Source organism: Candoia aspera, chromosome 8 (assembly GCF_035149785.1).
Source record: "Candoia aspera isolate rCanAsp1 chromosome 8, rCanAsp1.hap2, whole genome shotgun sequence".
Lineage (NCBI taxonomy): Eukaryota > Metazoa > Chordata > Lepidosauria > Squamata > Boidae > Candoia > Candoia aspera.
Window position 1 is genome coordinate 72384101 of NC_086160.1, and position 25108 is coordinate 72409208.

The following is a 25108-nucleotide window of genomic DNA, read 5'->3' on the forward strand; positions in this document are numbered from 1 at the left end:
AGAACCTTTGAATGCCCCAGGTAGGGGGCACTTTTAATAGACCACGTAGCATGGATTTTGTGGGGCTACAGGTGAAAGATTGTGGAAAATTAGAACATCCTATAATTTACAAATAATAATAATAATAATAATGATGATGATGCAGATGACAGTGATCCAAGTACCACTCGCTAATTTGCATGTAGGTCACTGCTTTCACAGATTTTATAACTACATGCTTACACTTGCTATCTTGGAAGCTGCTGGTGATAACAACTATATCTAAGTGAATGAATGTACTTTTGGCACATTATCTAAATAAAGAGGGCATCTGAATGAGCAGATCTGTAGCCTACGGAGAGTAACACTTTCAGTGTGTTAATGAAGCAACAACGTGAAAGTGAATAGCACTTACACAACACCTTGGCATTCTTTTGGGCTGAAAATTAGTATCTTATTTGTTGTGGGAGAAGGAAGGGGCAAAATGCTATGCTAATCTTAAGTGACTGTCTCCCACTCACCTGAAATTCTTTATAAAATCCCATTTATGAGGGATTGTGTATCAAATGTCAGTGGTGCTCCCGAAGTAAAAATCAAAGAAATAACTCACTTAACTTACTACTCTTGATGTCATCTTTCATGTACCAATTCTTTTTTTTTAAACGCTCCTTTCATAAAACGCACTATGGGTCACTGAACATGGAAATTAAAGACGACAGTGTGTCCATTGCCAGGCACAAAGTGAAATTAAAATCATCGCTGAGGTCCAATTTTGATAGACACTGATGGATATACTTTAGAAAAGATGAGCCATAGAAAGCCCACTGTTTATGGTTCTTGGACTCAAAGGGCACACTCTCAACCCTCAGTAAAACAAGCAAGGTGCACATACTATAGGTAACTCAAATAAATTAATGCAGACTAGGAAGCCCAGAAACCAAGCAAATAAAAGAACCAACGAGAAGAACCATTGGGAGATAACCATATGGAGATTATCTGCTCCAGGGAATAACTGAGAGGGAAACTCTCCTCTTAATACATCATGGAGTTGAAAATGAACTGCAGCCTCCAGCCAGGAGTCTTCCAGCCTCGCAGCTATAGAAACCAAGCAACGCTTACCACCTGCTGATCAACCAGGATGGGAATACATGAAAATGGCCTAACATTTTCCCTCTCAGTAATGAAGAAGTCCAATGTTACGTGTCTCCTGGGATAGGGTAGGGGGTTTTATTTGCATTTCACTGTTTTTTAGCATGAGAGACCCATCAATGACTTTTGGTGGTGACAACTCTAGAGATGAACCGTAGAAGGGATTTACCTGAACTAGATGATTGTCCCATCAAAGCCTGAAAACATCCTTGGTCAGGGATTGCCAAGACAGCTCTCTTACATCACCACTGGCAAGGTGGATATGTGCTCTAAATATTAGGCAGGGAGATTCAGTGGTATTTTGGGGCTCTCTTCTGCAAACTAGGAAGTCTGAACCAGGTTCCGGAGCAGACTTTTGACATGCCTTCTTAAGAGCATGGCTCTTGCTTCTGAGCTCTACTCAATTTCTGTAGAATGTGGTGGTAACCTTTCTTGTCCAGCATTATTTGGAAGACATAAAACATCCATTTCTACCACTACATGCAATCCATAGGGATCTATGCTTCAGATTCTCTAAGTCTAGTGAGCCAGCTGGGGGGTGGGTGGGTTACTGAAGCTTAAAAAAAAAGAAAAAAAGCAGTTATACGCATACAAAAATATAGCGCTAAAATCATACACGCTTAGAGTCAATTTTCAAGTCCATAAAGAGAAAAAAATAACATTTTCAATTAGGTGGTGATTCATCTCCCTCTATATTTTAGTCACAGAGAGAGAAGGAAACATTTGCTACTCAGAGAAGTATTTACATACAAAAGAAATCCTCAATAGTCGGTTAATACTTTATATGCTTATGGAAAAAAAAACCACTTCATTAAATGCCAGTCAACATGAGCTAAACCAGAAGAAATATACAAACAATGCCTAAGATGTAAAGAGCTTTTCACACAAACAGCATGTTCTTCCTGTACAAAAAAAAAAGTGGGCTTTTAATTTCCACCAGTTTCCCCTCTGAGCTACTACTATTTTGTGATCCAAAGTTTGAGACTAAGGTCTGGGTTAGAAACCAACTGGCCTTTGGACTTGCCTGTGATTGTTATTCATATAATATAGATAAATATGTGTCATAGGTATGGAAATACGTACTTTGGAAGCCAACTAATTTAGAGAGGTAATTTTTGTGAGAAAATGTTGAAAAACATGTTTTGCACAGGTTGAAGACTAATATACAAACAGACTGACAAGGATTTCCAAATGAAAATGTGTGAAACTGACCTGGACCATAAATAGTCTAATCTGTTTCTCTGCATAAATCACAGAGAATGTGAGAAATAACTGTACAATGACCCGCAAGAGGATACAGCTTGGAAGCCCTCTTATGCAAGCCCTCCCTTATCATTTTGTTGATTCACGACCTTATCTTTTCGGGACCAGATGTTTGATGAAAAGTTTGTAAGGTCACAAGTGTCTGTACAAGACATTTGTAAGGGATTGTGGCTCACAAGTATCAGTGCTGAGACAGGTAAGTTAGTCACATATCTCTGACATATCCTTTCCTTCCATTAAAGCACTGGAAGTATCTTACCCAAGTTTGACAGACTTTTAGGGCCCATTGGGACAATGTGTTTACCTGGGTTATGGGTGTCAGAATATCATGTGAAAATGAAAACTTGGAAAACATTGCCCCACCCAATTAAACAGACATTCCCCTCCATAGGTTTTCACTTTTTAAGAGCATGGGAGTTACTCACCAACATTTCTGATGAATAATAGAACGTTTCTGGATGCATCTGTGTGTGCCTTCTCATCCCTTACATTTTGCAGTCAAAATTTAATCCAAAGGAATTTACCCCCTGAATTATTGTGTGTACCCTACACCATAACAACAACTCTTAGCACAAATTTTATAGTGAAGGATGTTCTTTGTAGAAATCTCTGAGTCCTAAGGGGCTGGACCCATTTCATGCCCAGCCTGATGAAATCCTATTTTAGATATTCATCACTTTATTTCCTATTTGCACTTTTCTTATTAGGCTACTTGTGTGAGATCACAGTACCACTTAGCACAACACAGGTGAACTCACAATTGGTAACTGCACTTGGGAGGTGTTCGTATTTTCAGTTTTATGAATTTTAGTACTCACACCGCAACCTGTATCAGTGAACAGGTTTTTCAGTCACTGATCCACGCTCATGAACCAGCTGACTGTTGGTGCACACAGGAAGGGGAAATGAGTTGGGTTCTGACTCACAAATATGGGAAGTTGCTGAGGACAACCAGGTAGATGGTCTGAAGATCATCCTTGGAAAACCGTGGGTCCAACTTAACATATCTCTGATTTAAAATCTTCTATGAGCCTCCACTTCTACCTCTGATATGTTGCTTTTTAAGTTTGCATAAAAAAGGCAACTTCTTTCTCTTCCACCAATGAATATCATAGTCTTTAGACTGGATATTTTCTTATTATTCACATTCTAAACAAAAGCCTAGGAAATTGGTTAATAATAATAATAATAATAATAATAATAATAATAATAATATTTTCTGTTTCCTTTGAAGTAGCATGACTTGGTAGATGGGAGAATTATGGATTGACAGGTCCTTCCTCAACTCAGAGGCCTTACAACTTACAATCTGAGGTCCCCATCAGTCTTGAACATCAGCACAGTTTTTTTTGGGGGGGAGTATGTTAGTGGTGGCCCTTTTTTCTGGGAAACAACTTACTTTTTAAAATTATCTCTGTTCTACTTCTCCTTTGTTCCTCATTTCTCCATTTTTTTTTTGCCTTCTCTCCCTTTCCCATCCCAATCTTTCCTTTTCTTTCATACCGCATCACAGCTTTTTATTTTGTTTAATAACACAATACACAAACACACACAAGATGTACCAGAACTCAGGCCCCATAGACAGTTTATTATATAAATTACCTTAAATGTTTGAATTGGTTGTCATTTTCTTTTAAATACTTCCTTACTCTTTTGACCCATGACCTTTGAACATTGTTAAGTATAACAACATTTTCTCTGAGAATGTTTAAACATAAAATTAATAAAACATATTGTGATTGGCCTATGGAGACTGACTTTGGTATACCATGTTTGTGTGTGTGTGTAAGAAAGAGAGAGAAACAAAACAAAACAATGGATCATTGAACAAATCAACCCAGAGTTCTCACTCAAGGCCCAAGTGACCAGGCTCAAATTATCCTACTCTGGACACATCACACAAAGACCCAACTCTCTGGAAAAGGCTTTATGTTGGGAAAGGTGGAAGGAAAGAGAAGAAGAGGACAACCAGCAGCAAGTCTGGATGCTCTCAGTTACAGTGGTGATGGGGGCACCAATGGAAAGCACAAAGGATCAAGCTGGGAACAGATTGTCCTGGAAAAAATGTGGTCAACACGACTTGGTGGCACATAATGAGCCAGCCAGCCAGCCAGTTAGTCAATCAGTGTGCGTGTGTGTGTAAACATTAACCCTCTTCTCTTGTTTATTTATCCCTGCACACAGATCATTCATTACTTCATGTCTGGTTTTAAGTTAAATGACTGCAACAATATAATGCTGGTTATATTTATCTACTCCTTGCGTTGGCCCCCATCCCATTTTAGCTTTATTGAGAGGTATGAACACATAGGAATAGTAACAATATTAGGCAATCAGCAGAGAAACTGAGAACCGGCAGGTTGGGAGGGGGAGGTGGTTCTTAGTTAAATTCTGCTGGCAACTAGTTATTGGGAATCCTGTAGTGTGATTAAGCAAGTTATTATGTAGTGAAGCCGCAGTGGTTTCTATGGCAGTTGGCAGCCCTCATGCTCTCAAGAAGGACTAACATCCTTGTAAATCCCATCCTACTCTGGTGGAACAACAACAATAAAACCAATGGGTCCAGCCCCACGAGGTAGACCAGACAATCAACTCCACAGGAAGCTAAAACTCCTATAATTGAGATCGGTTATAATAACAGAATATTGTGAGCCTGTGCTGAATCTCCTCCTCCTCACAGTTCAGTGAATCAGGGAGACATCTGCCTGAGCTGCTTCTGAATATTATCTCATTGTTCTGGACTTAAAAAAAAATGCTTCAGCCCGTTTTGCTTGGGCAACAGCTCCTACAGGACATATCTCTGTCAAGGCCATCTTCCTTACTCTCTACAATAACTCAGAAAGCGTAGCTCAAAATGTTCTTACACCATTTTCTCTGAAATCTGGCGGGCTTCATCCCCTAATCTGGGTCTAACTCTCCCACAAATTTGGAACATTCTGATAAAAAACAAGAAAACAAAGTAATACGCACCATCACGAGATGCTTAAGTTTTTTTTTTTTTTTGCACGCTAGCCAGTGGGAAGATGGGGTAATTTCCAAAATTGGGAATCAGTCTGGCCAAGCTACTACCCAGGCTGGCATGGAGTGGTTCAGTTACTGTCCATACTGAGTATCTGAACACAAAGTAGGTTGGACTATTCTTGCATAACCTTAGTGCATAAATGTACTAAAAGTAAACATATTGGTCAGCATTTTTCAAGCTTGGCAACTTTGAGATGTGTGGACTTCAACTCCCAGAATTCCCCAGCCAGCATGCTAGCTGGGGAATTCTGGGAGTTGAAGTCCACACATCTCAAAGTTGCCAAGCTTGAAAAATGCTTTAATATAGGATGTTAAAACAAGATTTCCTTTTAATGTCAAATTGTATATGTTACTGTATTTGAAACCACTGTAAGCTATCCCAGCTGTCTAATGCCTTTGCTTGTTCTTTTGCTATTTCAGTGTGGTAAAGAGAAACCTCTTGGGTAAACTGCAGACCTTTATGTAGAGCTTAGAACTCTTAGATATATTTTGCTTCAGGAACTAAGGTTCAAACAGTGTGTGATCTATTACGCTGCAACAAAAGATCAATTGTTATTTATACATACAAGTCTTTTTTTATTTTATTTTTAAACAAGCTAATATGATTTTCTGTTTGTATTGACATGGCAGAATTTGTGCAGGCACAATCACGATATATGACAATATGCACAAACTCGAAGACGCATCCTATGGGGATTTTGCGGCCCATGTGATAACTCTTGTTTGCGTACCTGCACTAACTGGGACTGTTTATATTGGGGTGGGGAGCCTGTAGTCCTCCAATACTGTAGAAATACAATTTCTAACAGACTCAGCTATTGTGGACAAAGTTGAAGCATGCTGGGAGTTGTAATTCAGCAGCTCCTGGAGGCCCATAAGTTCCTCAGCCAATGCGTATCTTGCAAAGTTAGTGACTGGTTTGTTTTGGGGCACACTTCAGACATACTGGCATTCATTTATGAAGTCCTAAAGGGTTGGGTGGCGCGGCGGGTGAGCTTGCCGATCGGAAGGTCGGCGGTTCGAATCCGCGTGACGGGGTGAGCTCCCGCTGCTAGTCCCAGCTCCTGCCAACCTAGCAGTTTGAAAATATGCAAATGTGAGTAGATCAATAGGTACCGCTTCGGCGGGCAGGTAACGGCGTTCCGTGTAGTCATGCTGGCCACATGACCACGGAAGTGTCTACGGACAAACGCCGGCTCTTCGGCTTTGAAACGGAGATGAGCACCACCCCCTAGAGTCAGACACGACTGGACTTAATGTCAAGGGAAACCTTTACCTTTACTAAAGGGTTGGGAACAGATTTATTGGCCTTTTTTCACAAACATAAGCTCAAGCATTGCATCTGTGAGGTGAAGCTCTGCTCTAGATTTTTCCACCATCTGGTGTGCAGTGAGAAGATAAGGGGGCCTTTTCAAGTATTGCATCTCACCTATAGGACTGGGGGGCAGGGGAAATGAGAGCAGGAAAAAGAAGAGAAAGAAGGAAATTGCCAACCAGTTGTTAAAAACCCAAAACAAAACAAAAACGAATAAAAAAGTAGGTAGACGTCCTTCAATTCTGAGACCTGCACAGAAGAAAGAATTGTAGATAAAACTCCCTATTTCTTCCCTTCAAGTTTAAGTAGTGTTTTTCAAACTTGGCATCTTTAAGATGTGTGGACTTCAACTCCCAGAATTCCCCAGCCAGCATACTGGCTGGGGAATTCTGGGAGTTGAAGTCCATACATCTTAAGGTTGCCAAGTTTGAAAAACACTGAGTTAAACGAAGAAGTTTCCTTCTGGACTTAATGGTTTTGCTGGAAGCTGGCTCTGAAGAAAGAAATAGACAAACAGTATCTGAAGACTACTGATTTTTTATGAAGACAGGATGTTGATGCATCATTAAACAAATAAAACTGAATTTCATGTATATGGTTGAAATAACAGGAGTGCAAAAGATATATAGAAATATCATAGGGTGGACATAACACTCTGGGAAGAACACTGGAACCCAAGGTATCAGATGACAGCTTAAACCGAGAAAGACAACAAAGTCACTTCCAGAATAATTAGATGAAAATATACATTTTACTGCAACAGCACATACACACATGGATAGATGTTTGTGCATATACATATTCTCAATGTCCAATCGCCACTATAGATGTTGAATCTAAAAGGAAAAGAAAACAGATGGTTTTTCTCAGTACAGAATAACAACTTATATGAACTATCTCTGAGGACCTTTCCAGTAGAGAACACCTGTTTTGGTGCAAGGGGACAATATGGTAAATTACAAAGTAGAAATGCAGTTCTTTGACCAGTATGGGGATACTATGCAGTACTGTTACAAGCAAGTAACTTTTAAAAAATGTAGGGACATTTTTAGTTGGAGACAACTAGCTCCATGTCTCTTTGAGTTCTGTGATTCATTGGATAGGTTTGGGGAAGGATGGACACACGCCATACTGGGTCTTGAGCAGGTACAGGGTTAGACCCTCGAGGTAATCCAGATGAGAAGCACAACCATGAGTACTAATTCTATCTTTATTGCAACGTTACATTAACAGAAGCTTGAAAGTCTGAAAGTACCCCTCCCATCCCTCACGGTACCCTCTCCTGAACACTGTGGGGTGTTCCATAGTGCATCCTTTGGGATGGTCTCTCCTCTCCTCCTCCTTCAGACTCAAATGTTGTTTATCAGACAGTTGTCTAGGCTGTGGCTCTTCCTCCTGTCTCCGAAGGTCATTCCCACACCCCATTACATTGATTGAAGAAAGTCAAGTGATAAAAACAGTGGTGCGACACAATTACTCTGCTCTGCCATGGAGGGAGGGGGAAATCAAGGAGGGGGAGAATATGACTGAATGTGGTATAAGTATGTGGGTACATGTGTATGCAACAGTAGGCAAGAATTAATGTAAGCAATTGTGTGATTTGCTCTTACAGTTATATACTGGGGTTGTTTTACTGCTGACATCATAGAAACTTAGTACTTCGCTAACCAAATGAAGCTGAAAGTACCTGCTCTGGGCAGGATAGGATGCTATGTTTTTAACAAATGCTGTTACCATGAAATAAACATGGAACAAAATCCTATCCATATTTGTACAGAACTTCCCTGTACAACTTCCACATCAACTTCCACATCAAGAGTTTTCCTCAACAGTTGGATTCTACACGAACACAGATCATCATAATTTTCATCTCCCTGGATCATCCAAAGTAGTTAGAGATATGATCACTACAGTTTCCAGCCCACATTGCCTAATCCCACTAATTCTACAGGGTGCTATATTTGGGAAAACGTACCTAGAATTTTTTTTTACCCAAACAGACCATCTCCTAATTCAGGAGAGCAGATAAAAATTTCTAACTCCTCCAAATGGAGCTTGTAAATTGTAATTTCTTAACGTGATAGATGGAGCTATGTTTAACAAGAGAGAACTATATTTAATTTTAGCTTACACTCAAATTAACGATTTGCATTTTTGTTGTTGGGGGCTTTATTAGCATGCAGCTCCTAGAACATCATGTGTTATACATATACATCCTGAGATAACAGTCTCTATTTATGTAATTAAAGTATTCTAAATTTATTATAATTGCCTTCTTGCTGCTAACACATTTCTTTTTAAAAAAAAAATAATCTTTGCTTTAGAGAGAATTCTGAACTTTGCTTAGTATTTCACATCAAAGGTATAATTCAATGAATGGATACTAGTAAAACCTACTGGACGTTCTGGGAATTCTTGAGCAATTTGCAACAGACTGCTATGCAAAAGATAATAATCCCGCCACTGTTTCTGCAAGATTGAATCCAAAGAGTAAAGTTGGTTGGGCATTGTGAAGAAGAGATGTACTTCTGTGCTGCTAGCCTATAGAGACAATAGTGAGCAAGAAGGACAGTGTCTTCACTCTGAAATACCTCAGATTCCTACATTCTTAACTTTTGAACCAAATGTTAGTTTTGTCTTCTGTGGCTCAGCTGGACATCTCCTATTTATAAAATAATCAGAAGGTGAAGTGAGATAAAGAAGCTATTACAATGGAATAACTGATTCCATGCTAGCTGAAGGCATCGGACATTGGTTTGTTCTTGAGCACCACGTGCAAACTCAGTTTGTAATCAGGGGTTTATGCTTTAGCACGTTGAAGAATCTGTTGCGGTTTAATCACTGTTTGTTTCTCTGAATGTCTCTCTCCTTCTCTCATCCTCACCCGAACCCAGAGCCTCAGAGCTTCCAGTTCTGATGTTTCAAAGACAAAGAAAATCTTCTGAATGTCCTAAGATCTTTCCTGGGGCACACCAAAGCCTATGAACGTCTACAGCATCCCTGCCACTAAAAACTCTATGGCTGACACCACCTTCCTGGGTACCCTGAACTTACTCTGACCCTTCCAGAGAGTATCTTAGGAATAAATAAATCACTTCAACAGCTTTGCCCTGGTGCCCTTTCATCTGCATCTACTACCACTACTGGGCAGGGCTAACAGTGTGGGAGACCAGAGCACAAAGTGAAAAGAAAGAGGAAGGAGTCGTTTGGAAAGAGTGGGAGAAGAGGGGACTTGGCTTGGGATCCAGTCATTACAATGGCTAAAGTGTGACATGTGAAGGAAAGGTTTAAAAGCTCGGGGGAAAAAAAAAAAGATTTGGGGAGAAACAAACAAACCCTGAACTTAACAAATTATTCCAGGATCCTGCCCTTGCTGCATCTTTTGAAACATCTTCCAAGGTAGGTGTTAGGAACATGTCCTTGCAGTAGAAATTGACAGTTACTTCACTCCCCTCATCTGCGGTTGCTGATTTTGAACAGAGGCACCTGAACCAAACTGCTTAATTTCAGATGAAATCAAGATTTCTGCCGGCATGTCATTAGAGACAAGATGCCCCCAATCCTCTTTTCCTCAATGGAACAGCTCTCGGGGGAACACTGCTTTTATTAATTGATATGGCTGTTCTATTCTGCATTCTGTAATATGCACAGCGCCTTGGGATCAAGCATTCAGGCTTGCTTAAACTTAAATTGCCTGGTCAATTTCAGGTGTGTTTGCTAAATAGCCAAAGGAGTGGATAGCAGAGCCTGGGCAGCAGAGCAGAACCAGTTCTCAAAGTCACTAAAGAATGCAGAAACAGTCGGTCGACAATGGCTTTTTCTATACCTAATGATGGCTGAAAATTAGTAGGCAAGCATTTCTTGGTCCATTTAACAAAGCAGCATCATCATCTTAGAAATTTGGAGGCCTGATCCTTCCCTTCTAAAGCCAATAGTTGCCAGCATGCTCTGAAACACACACACACACACAATAAACTAAACGGGAGACTGGTTCATAAACGCAGCGTTCTAAATGCCTGAATAACCCTATTGTATGCTCCCGCATATATCACTGCGAATTTTGTCACAAAGATGCCATTAGCAACAGCATATGCTAAACACCTTTTTTAATGAGGAAGAGGACCCAACAGGAATCATTTCCACATCAACCCTGTCGTATTTACAAGCATCTTTCATTTGTGCAAGGAAAAAAAACAAAAAGAAAAAACAGCCATCGAGAAGCGAAGAGAGAGCACAACATACACACTTCTCTGTCAGAAGTGAAATGAAACCAAGAGTCAAAATCTCATCTCAAGTAGCCAAGCAGAACCCCAGAATTACAATATGGATGTGGTCCTCCTGGAATGCTGGAAACAAGATGCATCCTCCCACCTCCGTCTGAATCCCAACATGCCTGATGCACTTAGACCTTTGAGACAAAGAGGAAAAAGGGGCACGGAATTGCCCGGCTTCCTCCTTGCCGCTGCAGCTGTTGATCTGTGTGTGCAATGCATGTGTGCATATGTTGGGGTAACAGCGAGCAGGGCTGAAGCCTCTGCCATTTCATCAGTGAACATATCTCCCTTTGCTGGTTCACTAAAATGTTGGTTTTATGCCCACCCCTTTTTCCGTTTGCCCGTGTCTGTGAAGCACGGCGCAGGCATACGATCATGAACAGCTTACGACACTCAGCGAGCACCAGAAGCCTCTGCATGCTGTAGCTTCATCCTACTTGTCTGAGAGGAAGCCTCCCTCGCTCGCTCGCTCGCTCGCTCTCTTTCCTCCCTCTGCTCTTAAGCATCTTCTTACAAGCAAAGAGAACCAGGAATGGAAAATAAAGCCATTTTTAGCCTGTCTGGTCAGAGAACAAATTGTGAGCTGCCTCGGAGGAGTAAAAAGGTGGTCGCCGCTCATCTCCAATGACGGACACTAAAGAGACTGTCAGATCCTGGGGAGCTGTTAAGAGTTTTGGAAGGGGCTTCATTCTTTCTTTGGTTTTTTTTTTCCTTCCCTCCCCTCTCCCTCCCCACGTCACAGTATTAACTGCAGAGAAAGAGGACAGAGAGGGAGAGGAAGAGAATGAAAGGAAGGAAGATCAACCCTTATGCCCATACTTCTGAAACTTGAAGGTCCTGGGAGTCAGCTTAAAAATAAGGAAAAACAAAAAAGATAGCTGGACATGCCTCTCGCCCTTTGAGATGAAGCAAAGTAGACATTGTGAGCCTGCCAGCCATGCAAAAAGCTGAAAGAAACTGAATTTGTAGCAACAGAGAGCTCTTTTTTAGCCCTGCATATAATTAAGTCAAACACAAAGGAAGCCGCTGAATGGAGGTTGTCAATCTCTGGAAAAGGGTGGGTAAGACACTTTTTAATTTCATTCTTTCGTGAAGAGAGAGTTTTTCCCCCCCTCCCTTAATTGTTCCCGTCTTTGCTGCGGCGTCTAAAATGGACAAATTCTCGTGTACCTTTTGAATGCTTCTGAACTTTAATGCTGTGCTGCATGCTGCTTTTATGCCAACCTGCTCCCTAAAATCCCACAAAGTCAAATATTTGGCCCAATGACTCTCTTATTTTTGCCTGTGCCTGTCCCCTCGCCCTTTCGTTTACATATGGTGTGATGTAGAATTTCTACGGAGAAAGGAAACTAACTGGTAAAAGATTCAATGGACTTTCTCAAGCACATTTGGGGATATTCTTGCTAATGGATTTCCTTCTTATTGGTGTCTGTTTAAACTGGCTGCTGAAGAAGCCCCCAGGATTGATCCTGTGTACCCTCGGTGTTTTTTTCAAAATGCTTCCAGCCGTGCACACTGGGTGTCCACAGCTGTGTCGGTGTGAGGGCAGGCTTTTGTACTGCGAGTCGCTGAATCTCACAGAGATGCCGCACAACCTGTCGAGTGTGATGGGTTTGTCACTGCGGTACAACAGCCTTTCCGAGCTGCGTGATGGACAGTTCACAGGGTTAACGCAACTCACGTGGCTCTATCTGGATCACAATCACCTTTGCTCCGTGGAGGGAAATGCCTTTCAAAAGCTGCGGCGAGTTAAAGAACTCACTCTGAGTTCCAACAAAATCACCCAACTGTCCAACACCACTTTCCGGCCGATGCCAAACTTGCGCAGTGTGGATTTATCCTACAATAACCTGCAGGCTTTGGAGCCAGACCTGTTCCATGGGTTGCGCAAGCTAACGACGTTGCACATGCGGTCCAATGCCATTAAGTTTGTGCCTGTTCGAATCTTCCAAGACTGCCGCAGCCTGAAGTTTCTCGACATAGGATACAATCAGTTGAAAAGCCTGGCTCGGAACTCCTTTGCGGGCTTGTTCAAACTCACCGAGTTGCACCTGGAGCACAATGACTTGGTGAAGGTGAACTTGGCCCATTTCCCGAGGCTCCTCTCTTTGCACTCTCTCTGCCTACGGAGGAATAAAGTCACCATTGTGGTGAATTCCTTGGACTGGATATGGAAATTGGAAAAAATGGACCTCTCCAACAACGAGATAGAATACATTGAACCTCACGTTTTCGAAAGCGTACCTCACCTCCAGTCCCTTCAGCTGGATTCCAACCGACTCACCTACATTCACCCAAGAATCCTCAGCTCCTGGAAGTCCCTCATGAGCATCAGCCTCTCGGCAAATGTCTGGGATTGTGGCCGAAACATTTGCGCTTTGGCCTCTTGGCTGAGCAATTTTAAAGGCCGCTACGACAGCAACTTACTCTGTGCCACCCCTGAATATGCACAGGGCGAGGATGTCTTAGATGCAGTCTACGCTTTTCACTTATGTGAAGATGCCACAGACCTGACAACTGATGTGAACCTTCTCTCTGCTGTGGCCAATATCAGTGACCTGACAGCCAGCCACGTCCCTTCGACTCTCAACTATGACATGCAGGATATGGAAGGAGATAGAACAACCAACACTGTGACGGTCACTCTTCCCAGTGAGAACACAGAGAATGCTGTTCACATTCACAAGGTGGTTACTGGGACCATGGCCCTCATCTTCTCTTTCCTCATTGTGGTTTTGATACTGTATGTTTCATGGAAATGTTTCCCAGTCAGCCTTAGGCAACTGAGGCAGTGCTTTGTGACCCAGCGTAGAAAGCAGAAACAAAAACAGACTATGCATCAAATGGCTGCCATGTCAGCCCAGGAGTATTATGTTGATTATAAACCCAACCACCTTGAAGGAGCTCTGGTGATCATAAATGAATATGGATCCTGTACGTGCCACCAGCAGCCAGCAAGGGAATGTGAGGTGTGATTTTAAATTCTTTTCCAGTGGGGGATTTCACTTGGTGTGCAACCAAATAGCAGTCAGCAAATAAAAAGACAATTCAATAAGGTTGACCTGACTTACCGGGGCCCTGTGTGCTGAAAAAAATGTTGGTTTTTTTTTTTTTTAATAAGGAGCTGTCCAAAAAGACAGGATGTTAGCTTTATTGTGGCTAAAAACCTTCCAGATGTTCAACTTTCTGAAAGAAATATTTCATATAACAGCTCTCTATAAAGGTCTGTCAATAATCAGAAAAGAAAGTGTAAAAAATGTAACAATTACTGATTTTTTTTTGTAAAACTACAACAAAATATGTTTAAAAATAAAAGCAAAATAGCATTTACAATTTTTACAGGTTGTAGTACACTATCTGAATCCTTAACCTCTATCAGGGTGGGAGCGTGGATTTAATTCCTCTCACCCATACAGAGGAAACCTGCAAAATCTTGGCTCCAAAATGAGCTCTACCGAAGCACAAACTTAAACGAAAGCAATGGCTTGCTTGAGGTTCTGGGGCTGGTTTACCACATTACTGTTGAATTTAAAGGCACAATACTGAAAACTGTGTTTTGATCTCAATCTGCTATGTAATATATCATTCTGTGCTTTGTGGGATTCACTCTAACTTGCACCTCCCACAGCTTTGCCACTTTGTCGAAAGGCAGATGACTTGGGAGCAGGTCTTCCCCAAAGTTCCTTCAGGACCGCCCCCCCACCAGCCTTTCTCTTGTGTTCTCAGCTTGCATTAAAAAAGAAAATGATCCTCATCAAAACATCACCATTGGTGATTGGGGGGGGAGGGAGGTAGCTCCCTGTCTTCCTCTGGTGCCCCCTGTTCTTCAGTTCCAGATTTTATACCCACCCACCCACTCCCACCCACATACACACATCGCAGAGGCACACAGTTTTAAACTCCGTGGCCTACAGAGCATTGGTGCAAGACTTAGAGGCAGCCACGAACCCATTTACACTGGGGAAAACTCTCTTTGTGTCACTGAGGAAGGAAAGAGCCAATCTAATCCAGCAGGCTACCTCTGACCACAGGACAGTTAGCATCTAGCTGTGATTGCGCTTAGCTTGTCACCAGAAAAAAATGATTGTAGACCCCTGGATCATGACTTCTAATTGCTAGGCTAATGCCTGGCTAATCAACATGCTTAAAAATAATAATAATAATAATAATAATGATAATAATAATAATAATAATAAAAAACCAAAACCAAACAAAACACAATTTAGATGTCCTCCTAAATGTTAGCACAATTAAGTAGAAAAACAACGAGCCCGGTCATCATCAAACCCATTTCATTGTGTTCTTCCTGCCCCCTTCAGAAGAGGTCTGTGGGATGCTGCCTCCCTTGCCCTGAATTTTGAACCTGTTGCCCTGTTTATGGCCAAGCCAGCAAATGATCTTTTAAACCGTTCTGCGAGCCTGCACTTCTTACGGCTGCTCTCTTTTGAACAACAACAAGCAGGAAAGACACAGGTGCCGCTCAACATCTTCCTGTGTGGATGAAAAGGATGGGGAAAGATTTGGTAACACAGACAGACAGACAGACAGACAGGGCTGTATTTCAAGGATGGCAGAAGCAAATGCCATGGAATTATCTTCCATGTAATTAACTTAAAATGTCATTGCTTTGAAGCAAATGCTCCTAGGAAGCAGACGATTCGAAATGACACCTGCTGGAACCCAGAAGAGGTATGGACTGAGATAGACTTCCCTTCTCATCCCTGGCCCATTCCATCCTCCCCACCCCCCACCCCCCAAAGGCAACCAAGGCCTCCTTATCCCTGCCCAAAGATTGGCTTTGTCTTCTCTGACAAACAGCCACTCTTGCAGCACCTTCAAAACACCTACTGAGCCCCATCAACTGATCAACCGAGCTCTGGTGCTCAGAGACGACACATTTTTCTCTGCAAAGCCCCAGCTCTGGCTAAGCATGCTTCTTCCAGTACACTACATTTCACTAATGGCTTTGCTGTTTTGTAGCGCAGTCACGGGCAGCCTCCTGCTGGAATAGTGGGGGCATAATACCTCTCTCTTATTTCTGAGGGATATACATAGATACGCATCCCCCCCATGGCACCAGGAAGGAATCGTGTCAGTCTGATTTCCCACGGCAACCTTTCTTGATTACTGTGGGAGTAACAGAGCTCTCATAATGCTCCAGAGATCCAGGTTTCTACTTCTCAGCTCCCTTAGTGACATATTTATTTACTTATTTATGTATTTATCTATCTATCTATCAATTAATTACATTGCTAATTCATCTAAGAACTAAAGACCCCTAGAGAGATCACAAAGCCACTGAACACATCCAAAGTTTACAAAAAAGCATTGTACGCTCCCTCAAAGCAAATAAAGGAGCAGTCCGTCAAGAAATAATCAAGACAAAAAGGAGATAACAAAGTATGTCCAAACTATAAGTAGCGGAGGAGGAGAATATCTTTGCCTGTTGCTCAGAAGACTCTAATGTGAGTCCTAGTGGTCCCTTCTTGGAGGCAGCTTTCACAACAGGGGCATCTTATCCAAGAAGGCTCTCAATGAATCTTCTCTCCAGAATCTAGCTTATCTAATGGACTGCAGAGCGATATCTTATGGTCTCCAGCTGCTAGGTGAATGAACTGCTGGTAGAAAGCCATTTTCACCAGCTTTTAGAGATGTGGCTGTTTGGAACTGGACAGCTTTGGTGTAACTTTGCAGTGTGCACCAGTTAAAATAAAGTTACTCTGAAAGAATTTGCATTTGTACATAAAGCAGGTGCGAGATGTTCATTTTTTGCACAGGCAAAATGACTTTGCTCTCCATTAAATCTAGCTGTGTGTGAGTGTGTGAGTGTGTGTGTGTGTGTGATGAATTCATTCCTTTGCTTCTTGCATCTCAGCCTGGAGCCCTACAATGTGTTATTAATACAGTTCTGAAAAGTAACTTGCTTTCCAGCCCATATGAGTTCTGGTACAATTTCCCTGAAAGGAACAAGTACATTTCGAAGTTGTTTTGACTGCTTCCCCCAGACTGATGGAAGATGGATAAAATAAAAATACAACCAAATGAAAAAGAGGACATGCATACACAATCTCAGTGGGTGGGATAAGTAAAGAAGCAGCCCGCTTATATGCCAGGTAATATTTCTGGCATTGTTAGTTGTGCCTCTGTGGCAGCTCTTCCTTCCAGGGAGAGGGGGAAGCTGCTACTTCGCAGGAAGTTTCCACTCCCATGAAAGTTAGCACAAGAAATGATTTAAGATTGCAGACACAAAGGGGTAGCCTCATTTTTTGTAGCCCAAAGGAAGACTGCGGCCAGCTGAACTTTTCTTCCAGGTGGCTGCCTCTGACCTGAAAGAACGCTACTGCATTTACGCTGCACCTTGAGCGAGAGCAAGAGCTTTTCCTGGAGTTTTTTCTGAGAAGGCTTCTTAGTCTACAGCCAATCCTTACACCACCCACTCTTCAGTACTAAAGTGTGCTTGCACATACAACTTATGCACACCACCAGTTTTAGAGAACTACTGCAATGGGCAACTCTGTGTTTGCATTTCATGAGTGGGAATAATGATCTAATAAATCAAGCAGAAGGCCCCAGTGGTCAGGGAAAGGGATCAATCCAGAGGTTCTATGGTTGGTTGTGCAAGCAAAGGTCCTCAGGAAGGGCTGTTCAGTTCCAGGAATGCCACAACGGTGTGTTTCTTCTTGCCTGCCTTCCTATGCTAAGACAAAGATTCTGAAGAAAGCACTACTTCTATTAAATGCCTTTCCAATAAGCAATCATTCAGAGAGTAGACAGCAGGGATATACATTAATTTAAGAGGAGACATGGAAGATACAAGGAGGGGTGCTAAGTGAATGTATACATTCAGCGAGAGAGAAAAGGCTAACTCACAGCTCGGGGATGCTAAATTGAGGGATCACTGTGCATTTGATGGGATAGGAGCCAAGTAAAAGGTTGAATATTTGCATAGGGGCATGGAAAGGTAACGGTACAATCACTGCAGGCTGCAACAGGCAGGATGTGCTAAGGATAAAGCGTTCTCAGAAAAGATAGGAATCTTGTTTGGCTATGTTGGTATGAAGGCTCAGTCTTACCTCAGCTGACCTACCCCAGTTTTTTCGTGGGAACTCTGGCCACTAAGGTTTTCTTGGGGAAGTTTCAATATTGTCACTTAACTACAGTTTCCAGAGGTTTCTGTGGTCAATCCCTGGCAACTAAACAGTTCATAAGGAGCTACCTTTCTTACCCCCACCCCCACCTTTAACTTAGAAAAAATGAATTGAGATACTTTCTCAAACTTTATTTGTCCTCCTCAACAAAACCAACCAATGGTGCATTTCAATTAGTACAGATGACAACATCCCTAAGGATGTTTCTCAACAGTTTGCTGTTGATAACCAAAGACAGTGGGGTTTCCTAACTTCTTTATATTATGACCGTTTCAAAACATGGCACCTCAACAAAGCATTAAAAGGCAAATTCAAACAATAATAATAGAAGACCCTGACATAAAGATAGCCATTGCAAGGAGTTTTCAGATTTTCTTTGCAAGTCAAGATAGAAGAGAACTATCTTGCTTGGTTACACTTGAGCTTGACCCTTCCTGTCCTTTTAGACGACTTAGACGAACATCTGATATCTGTCTTTATTTTCATATTTTCTGTATGATTTAAAACTAGCTATTTCTCTTGGACGGGATAGGGGGGAGGATAAAACCCTAGGAAACAAGATAAGAGCAACAGATCTCCCTTTGTATTAGCAGGCCTTGGGCTCAATCATTTTAGGATGAGCTTTTTGAAGTAATCACACAACAACAACAGAGAACTACTACTACCACTAGAAATACTACTACTACTATTTAGAACAAAAACCTAATTAGGAGTAGCAGGAATTATTACCACATATTAGTTATCAGTACTCCTCAAAGATCCTTATCTCATATTTCTGGTTTTTCTTGATTACATGTTCATTCTATCTTTTCATAAGCTGAAGCGCAGGGTAAGCAAATCTTATATGTAGGTATAGATCTACTGTTTATGTATCCTGTTTCTATCCATCCATCTGTCTACATACCTTCCTTCGAAAGGCTGTGGCTATTTAAAGCTTAATGCTTCAATGCTTCAAATAAGGATTGGTAGGGAGGAGGAGGAGGAGGGGGAATAGCAGTAGTAGAGGTAGTGAGGTAAAGGTAAAGGTTTCCCTTGACATTAAGTCCAGCCGTGTCGGACTCCAGGGGGCGGTGATCATCTCCGTTTCAAAGCCAAAGAGCCGGCGTTTGTCCGTAGACACTTCCGGGTCATGTGGCCGGCATGACTAAACGGACGCCGTTACCTGCCCGCCAAAGCGGTACCTATTAATCTACTCACATTTGCATGTTTTCGAACTGCTAGGTTGGCAGGAGAGAGGTAGTGAAGTCTGAGCTTAAAAAACTGCCTAGGGAAGAAAAAAACACAGTTGTGAGAAATAATGAATTACTAGAGTTCTGTGGCAAGACAGGAATTGGACAGGTGGGTGAAAGAAACTCCGTTGAACCTAGAACATGATTTTCTCTTAATGTGCTTGCATCTGATCTGAAGATGCATTAAGATCATCATGTCATTTGTGGTATTCAGCAGCACACTTTCTCCTTTTCTTTCCCACTTAGACTTTTTTTTAACCATTCACATTTTCTAATATTGGTTACCCATAACTGCTCTTGACATTTCTTTGAAATCTAAAAAAAAAAAAAAAAGCAAAATATCAAAAGGAGAAGGACAGCCTGGTGTATTCATCAGCCTATCCCACGCATCCCAGAAAAGTGAAAGAACATTAAGTAAAAGCACTACACCACAAAATCTTGAGAAATACGAAAGATCTTCAGATCCATATGTTTCAGGAGATCATACTTATGTTAATTTGTGTTAAAATGCAAACAAACAAAATTTCAGTCCCACCACAAATGAGCAAGAAAGAGAGAAAGATATTTGTGTCCAAAGAATGAATGTCTTACACAGGACTTAAGAATAATCATATTTACCATACTGAGAGGGTTGGTGTATTTCAGGATTCAGGACCAATGTTGATCCAAAACAGCCATTGATTTCAGTGTTTCTTCATGGAACTTGCAAAGAGGGGCCCAAACATTGGTGTTCAGCAGAAAAAAAAATAGGCCATACTGCTTCTGTTCCATGTGATATTGCACTACAGAAGGGAAAATGTGTGCCCTTGCTAATTTTTCTTTTCCCCCATAATTCTTTCACCCATATTTCTGCATTTTTTGTATCCTAGTCAGGCAGCATCAGTATTCTTGGGTGGATAATGACATAATGTCATATCATTCTCCAAGTGATCCCTGATTGTTTACGCTTTTGTAAAAAGAACAGAGGAACAAAGAGAGGGTACACCGTGTTATGGATAGCTCTGGCGCATAACAAGAAACATTTGTGTGCCCTTCCAGAAGATTCTTTTCAGTATTCCAAATCTACACTTTCATCCCCCACCTATTAATACAGCTTTTCCTTAATTTAAACAACAACAACAACAACAACAAAAATACTGTAATTCAGGAGAGCTTTAGTCCAAATGACAACTGAATCATGAAACACAGTGACAAGCATCAGGCCTTGGAAGCTGGCTTTCCCTCTGGTCTTAGCTGTCCCCTCTATCTGCAGCTTGAGGATAATATTAGCCTGCATGACGGTCAGAAAGCTTGCTTTTAAAAAAAAAAAAAAATCTCTTGGTCAATGGATTACACTGTTTTGATTTTTTAAATGACAACATTATTTCTGAAAGGGAGAAAAACCCTGCCTTTATAATGGATGCACGCATGAATTGCAGAATGTCTGTCTCATTCTCTCATATGCATTCACATCAAAGAATCCTTTTACAATGAGCTGTGGTTAACACTTCAATGCCCATTCATCCGATACAATGGTATGCTTTTAGAGCTCTTCAGTGTCATGGTTTGGTTTGTTTTAATCTTAAATAATTTGATCTCAGCCAACACACTTGGCTGCTGCCTTGCTCGGCCTTAATTAAATAAAATTTATGGACATCAATGCCTACACCCGACCCCAAAATGAGGAATATTTACATGCCTCATTTGAAGGAAAAAACTGTCATGTTTCCTTTTTTTTTTTCCCCCAGTTGCTTAACCAGTTATTGACCCATAGGAAGACTTTTCTGCTGGGGGAGGAGGGAGATTTCTCAAAAAGTTTTATATCTTCCTACTTCTGATACTTTCAAAACTTAGTGGAAAAGGACTTATCTCTGCCAAGGTAAAGAATGGCTTTATACTGACTTCTTCCTAATATTTAGATGTAGAAGCTGATTCTGGAAGACCTTGGTCAAAAGAAAAAATACTTTCAGACCTGAGTTTTGGAAGCAGCACTGAATGGATGCTGTCTGCACCTCATGATCCATTTTCAATTTATCATTTACATTTCTCTTATCACCACTACTTGCCTCCATCATCTGGGCATCATTTCTAAAAATATTAGTTTAGAAATATCTGTCTGCCCATATCTATTGCAGTGAGAAAAGAACCAAAATTAATTTAATTTCTCTGCAATTCCTTATCCTCTTTTATTGTTTTTTTTTAATATACTTATTATCCAGTGGAGAAACTGCCTCTCTTTAGACAACTTTTGCTTATTATTGATTTTCCTGTCATTAATCCTCTCTTTCTCTCTCTCTCTCTCTCTTTTATTTTGTTTTATCCTCTGTTGCCTCCTTATATTTGTTTTGTACTGCTTAAAATGTTCTTTGCATTTGCACAAAACCAAGTCTTTTAAAGTAATCTCCTTTCGAAGCAATGGACATTAAACATCCATCCAGGGAATGTGCTTTTGCCTTCACAACAGTTTTTCCAACTGAAAACCTTCAAAACAAGAGACTACCTGGTGTTGACTTTAATCCAAAACCAGATAAGAATTTAGGTTCCATAAAGCTGCTTCCCATCCATCCATCCATTTATATTGCTTTCTTTAAAAAAATATTTATAAAGCATTCAGTGGCTTTAAGTTGAGCATTACTGAACCCCAAGTCTTCTATCTTCATCTGCCCCTACAAGGAGTAATTGCTGCCTCATTTCTAAGACAACAATTTCAGGCAATTTTTAAAGTTTAAGTAAGGAATCATGGATGAGACCCCCTGATTCATGTTCATTCAGATTCAGGGTTGCTTTCAAAACTGAAATTGCTGTAGTAGTTCTGATGGTTAGTCTGTGCCAAGAACCAGACTGGAGAAGAATGATTGCATTGATTCTTTTGGACTTTCCAGCAGCTTTTGACAAAGTAAATTAGCTTCCCCAATGGGGTGATCACCAGATAGTGTTTGTGAAGCTGTCCTCAAAATCACACCTCAACATCACTAGGTTGGGAAAGGCAGAAATGTATCCCCAGATCCATTCTTTTTTCGTTATGGTCTTCTCAAGATCATCAGTAAAAGGCTATTTCAGTGGCAAAGAGGTTAGTAAATAGCTCAGTGTATCTGCCAAGTTCCCCCCACCCCTTTTTAATGAAGATGGCATGACATTAAATTATGCTTGACTGATGTTATTAGTGACTAAGCACACAGTCCCTCTTGTTTACATATTACAGTCCTCTGTGCTCATTTTTCAAGACAAGTTGTTCTGTTCTGCTCTGCCCCCCCCCCACAGAAGTTCACAAGCTGTGTAGCTGCATAGTATAAAAACAGAAGACCTCAAATAGTTTTCTCAGTAAAGACTCTGACAAGAAATATGTATGCATGTATTACATTGGTAGAGAAAAAGCTGATCCAATTAAGCTCTTCATGTCTACTTCATTGGAATAATTCTGATCTCCTTAATGCTTTAATGGTTACTCAGGAAGAAAGGTGAAGACAGTAGCTTGACAAACACTGAGTTCTAGCTCTCAACAGTTTTAAAAAGAATATAGGGAGGGGAAATTCACTGATAAAAAAAAAATGGGGGGGAAGCAATTTAACACTGGAAGCTCTGATGTGGATGGCCTTTAAAAACTTGCAAGTGAGAATTTCAGCGGTGTCCTCCGATCTGAATTGCTATCCATCAGCATCTCCTATATGAAATGTGGATATGACACCAACTAGGAGGGCTATGCTTGAAGGGTGAAGTCCCTGATACACAGGGATAGAAAAAGTCATAGCTACAATTATTTACAGTAAGTATTTAACTGAAACACTCTGAATGACATGTTGAATTATGGGGAACCAACAGAAAGATACCAGAATCTTTTCTTGACTATTACTTATTTGTCTTATTTTTATCCTGGGGTTTTTGAAAATAGCTCAGAATAAAATCATCCATTTATGCTCAGAGAGTCCTGTTAAGCTAAAAGTCAGTGATGTGTCCTAAGAATTATAGTGAAAGAAAAGATGGCCTTGAACCTAACTATACATGTAGGAAAGACTTATTTGCAAAAAGGTACTTAAACACTGCCACTTCTCTTTTGCAGGAAGAGCAACTTATTGGCCAGGAAAGATGATCCCACAATAAAGCTGGCTTCCTCACCTAAGGGCACAGTAGAAATCACAGTCTCCTGATTTCTAATACCTTAATACTTACACCAAACTTTCTCTTCCTGTCACGTTCCATATGGGGTTTTGTGACTTCAGTTAGAAACAGTATGGCTCTGGAGACATAATGTTATTATTTTATTCTAAGCCACTCTTTAAGGATAATGTATGGTTTGTATCACACTCCATCCTGAAATCCTTTGAAATACAGTGAGCTATACATTTTAAATGAGTAAGTACATCCATCTTTGCATTCAGATTCCTAAAGCACAGGCATGATTTGGGGCCTGGGACACGTATTAAGATCAAAACTAGCACTGTCTGCAAAGGAAGTGCCCATCTATGCTGCCATTGATCCCTTTTGGATGAATCATTCCATGGCATTGGGAAAGAAACCAGTGGCAGATTTCATCCACATCCTTACCGTATCAGCCAAATGAGGTGTGAAGAGAACAAGGTACCCAAAGCCACCTCGTTGCCTTAATTGCAAGCTGAACTTTGAACCACACATTGTTTTTCCCTTGAAGGCATTGTCTTTTCATCAACTGCCATATCTCTGATTCAGATCCATAACCAACAGAACAGGAGCAAAATTGTCCTCTGGAGGAAATCTGAGTACATCTGTATTCTAGCATCAACAATCTGACTCGCTAATAAACCACATATTAAAAATGTTAATAAAACACTTCTATACAGTACTTAGCAATTTTCTTTCTCTTTTAAGATTAAGTTGTCTCCCAACTGAAACATCACAATTAAAAATAAATAAGTAAATAAACTCTCTGATTTACAGCATTTCCCAATCTCCCAACAGCAAACTAATCTGTAGCTCTCACTCAAACGATTTCAGTACCCATTCTAAACAGGCCGGTGGATGTCCAACATTTACTTCTATTTAGTACAAATGTTATCATAGCAGGTTTGGTTTGGTTTGGTTCAGTTGTCCTTAACTGCTGGACTACTGTATCTGGGCTACAGAAATCTAGATTTGCTGCCAACTGGTGGTCATCTGCATTTTCACAGCCCTATTTTTGACACCAGCATTAAAACAAATGGTGATTAGCAGCTAAAAGGATAATTTTGCTATTAATAGTACTGAGATATAGCCTTGTCAATGATATATTCATTAACAAAACAAAGGTAACTCCAGTTATAATGGAAGTCCTACCGAGCAATTGAGATATACTAGACTCACTCCAGTAAATTAGCCAGTGTGTGTATCATCTGTACTCAGAATTGCATCTGCTGGGACTTCATTTGGGATTTCCAAAGGCCCTTCTTAATGGTGGTGCCCCTCCTGTAGAAAAACCTGCCCCTGTTATTTGTGGACCACCACTTCCCTGTTGAGCTTCTACAAAGAGGTGAAAACCTGGCTCTGGGAGAAGGCATTTTAGGGATGATAAGTATGGGCCCTGCCCCTGTTGGATTACACCATTATGATTTACACAGTTTTCTATTCTGTTGTTTTTAATCTCTGTTTCTGTTTCTGCTTCTTAGAGCTGTTTGGAATGAAACATCATAGAAATGTCAGTAATTAAACAAACAAACAAAAAGAAATAAAATAGCAGGCTCTGTATCTTCATTCTCAACCTCTAGCCTTAAACAGAAGTTCTACTTGGACAGAGCCACATTT

At 40.9% G+C, this 25108-nt stretch overlaps 2 protein-coding genes across 3 annotated transcripts in view; one reads left to right on the top strand and one right to left on the bottom strand.

The window, feature by feature from the left end:
* The window catches only part of CTNNA2 (catenin alpha 2), a 586207-nt gene that overhangs the window by 219867 nt on the left and 341232 nt on the right, over positions 1-25108 (bottom strand). The gene's annotated exons all lie outside the window — the stretch shown is intronic.
* Positions 11390-14166, top strand: LRRTM1 (leucine rich repeat transmembrane neuronal 1). Its single transcript, XM_063310472.1, has one exon. The coding sequence runs from the start codon at positions 12408-12410 to the stop codon at positions 13974-13976; it is 1569 nt and encodes a 522-aa protein (XP_063166542.1). The 5' UTR covers positions 11390-12407; the 3' UTR covers positions 13977-14166.

Bases quoted from the DNA above. Each gene is read 5' to 3' on its own strand.
- LRRTM1 (XM_063310472.1), top strand. From the start codon at position 12,408: ATGGATTTCCTTCTTATTGGTGTCTGTTTAAACTGGCTGCTGAAGAAG.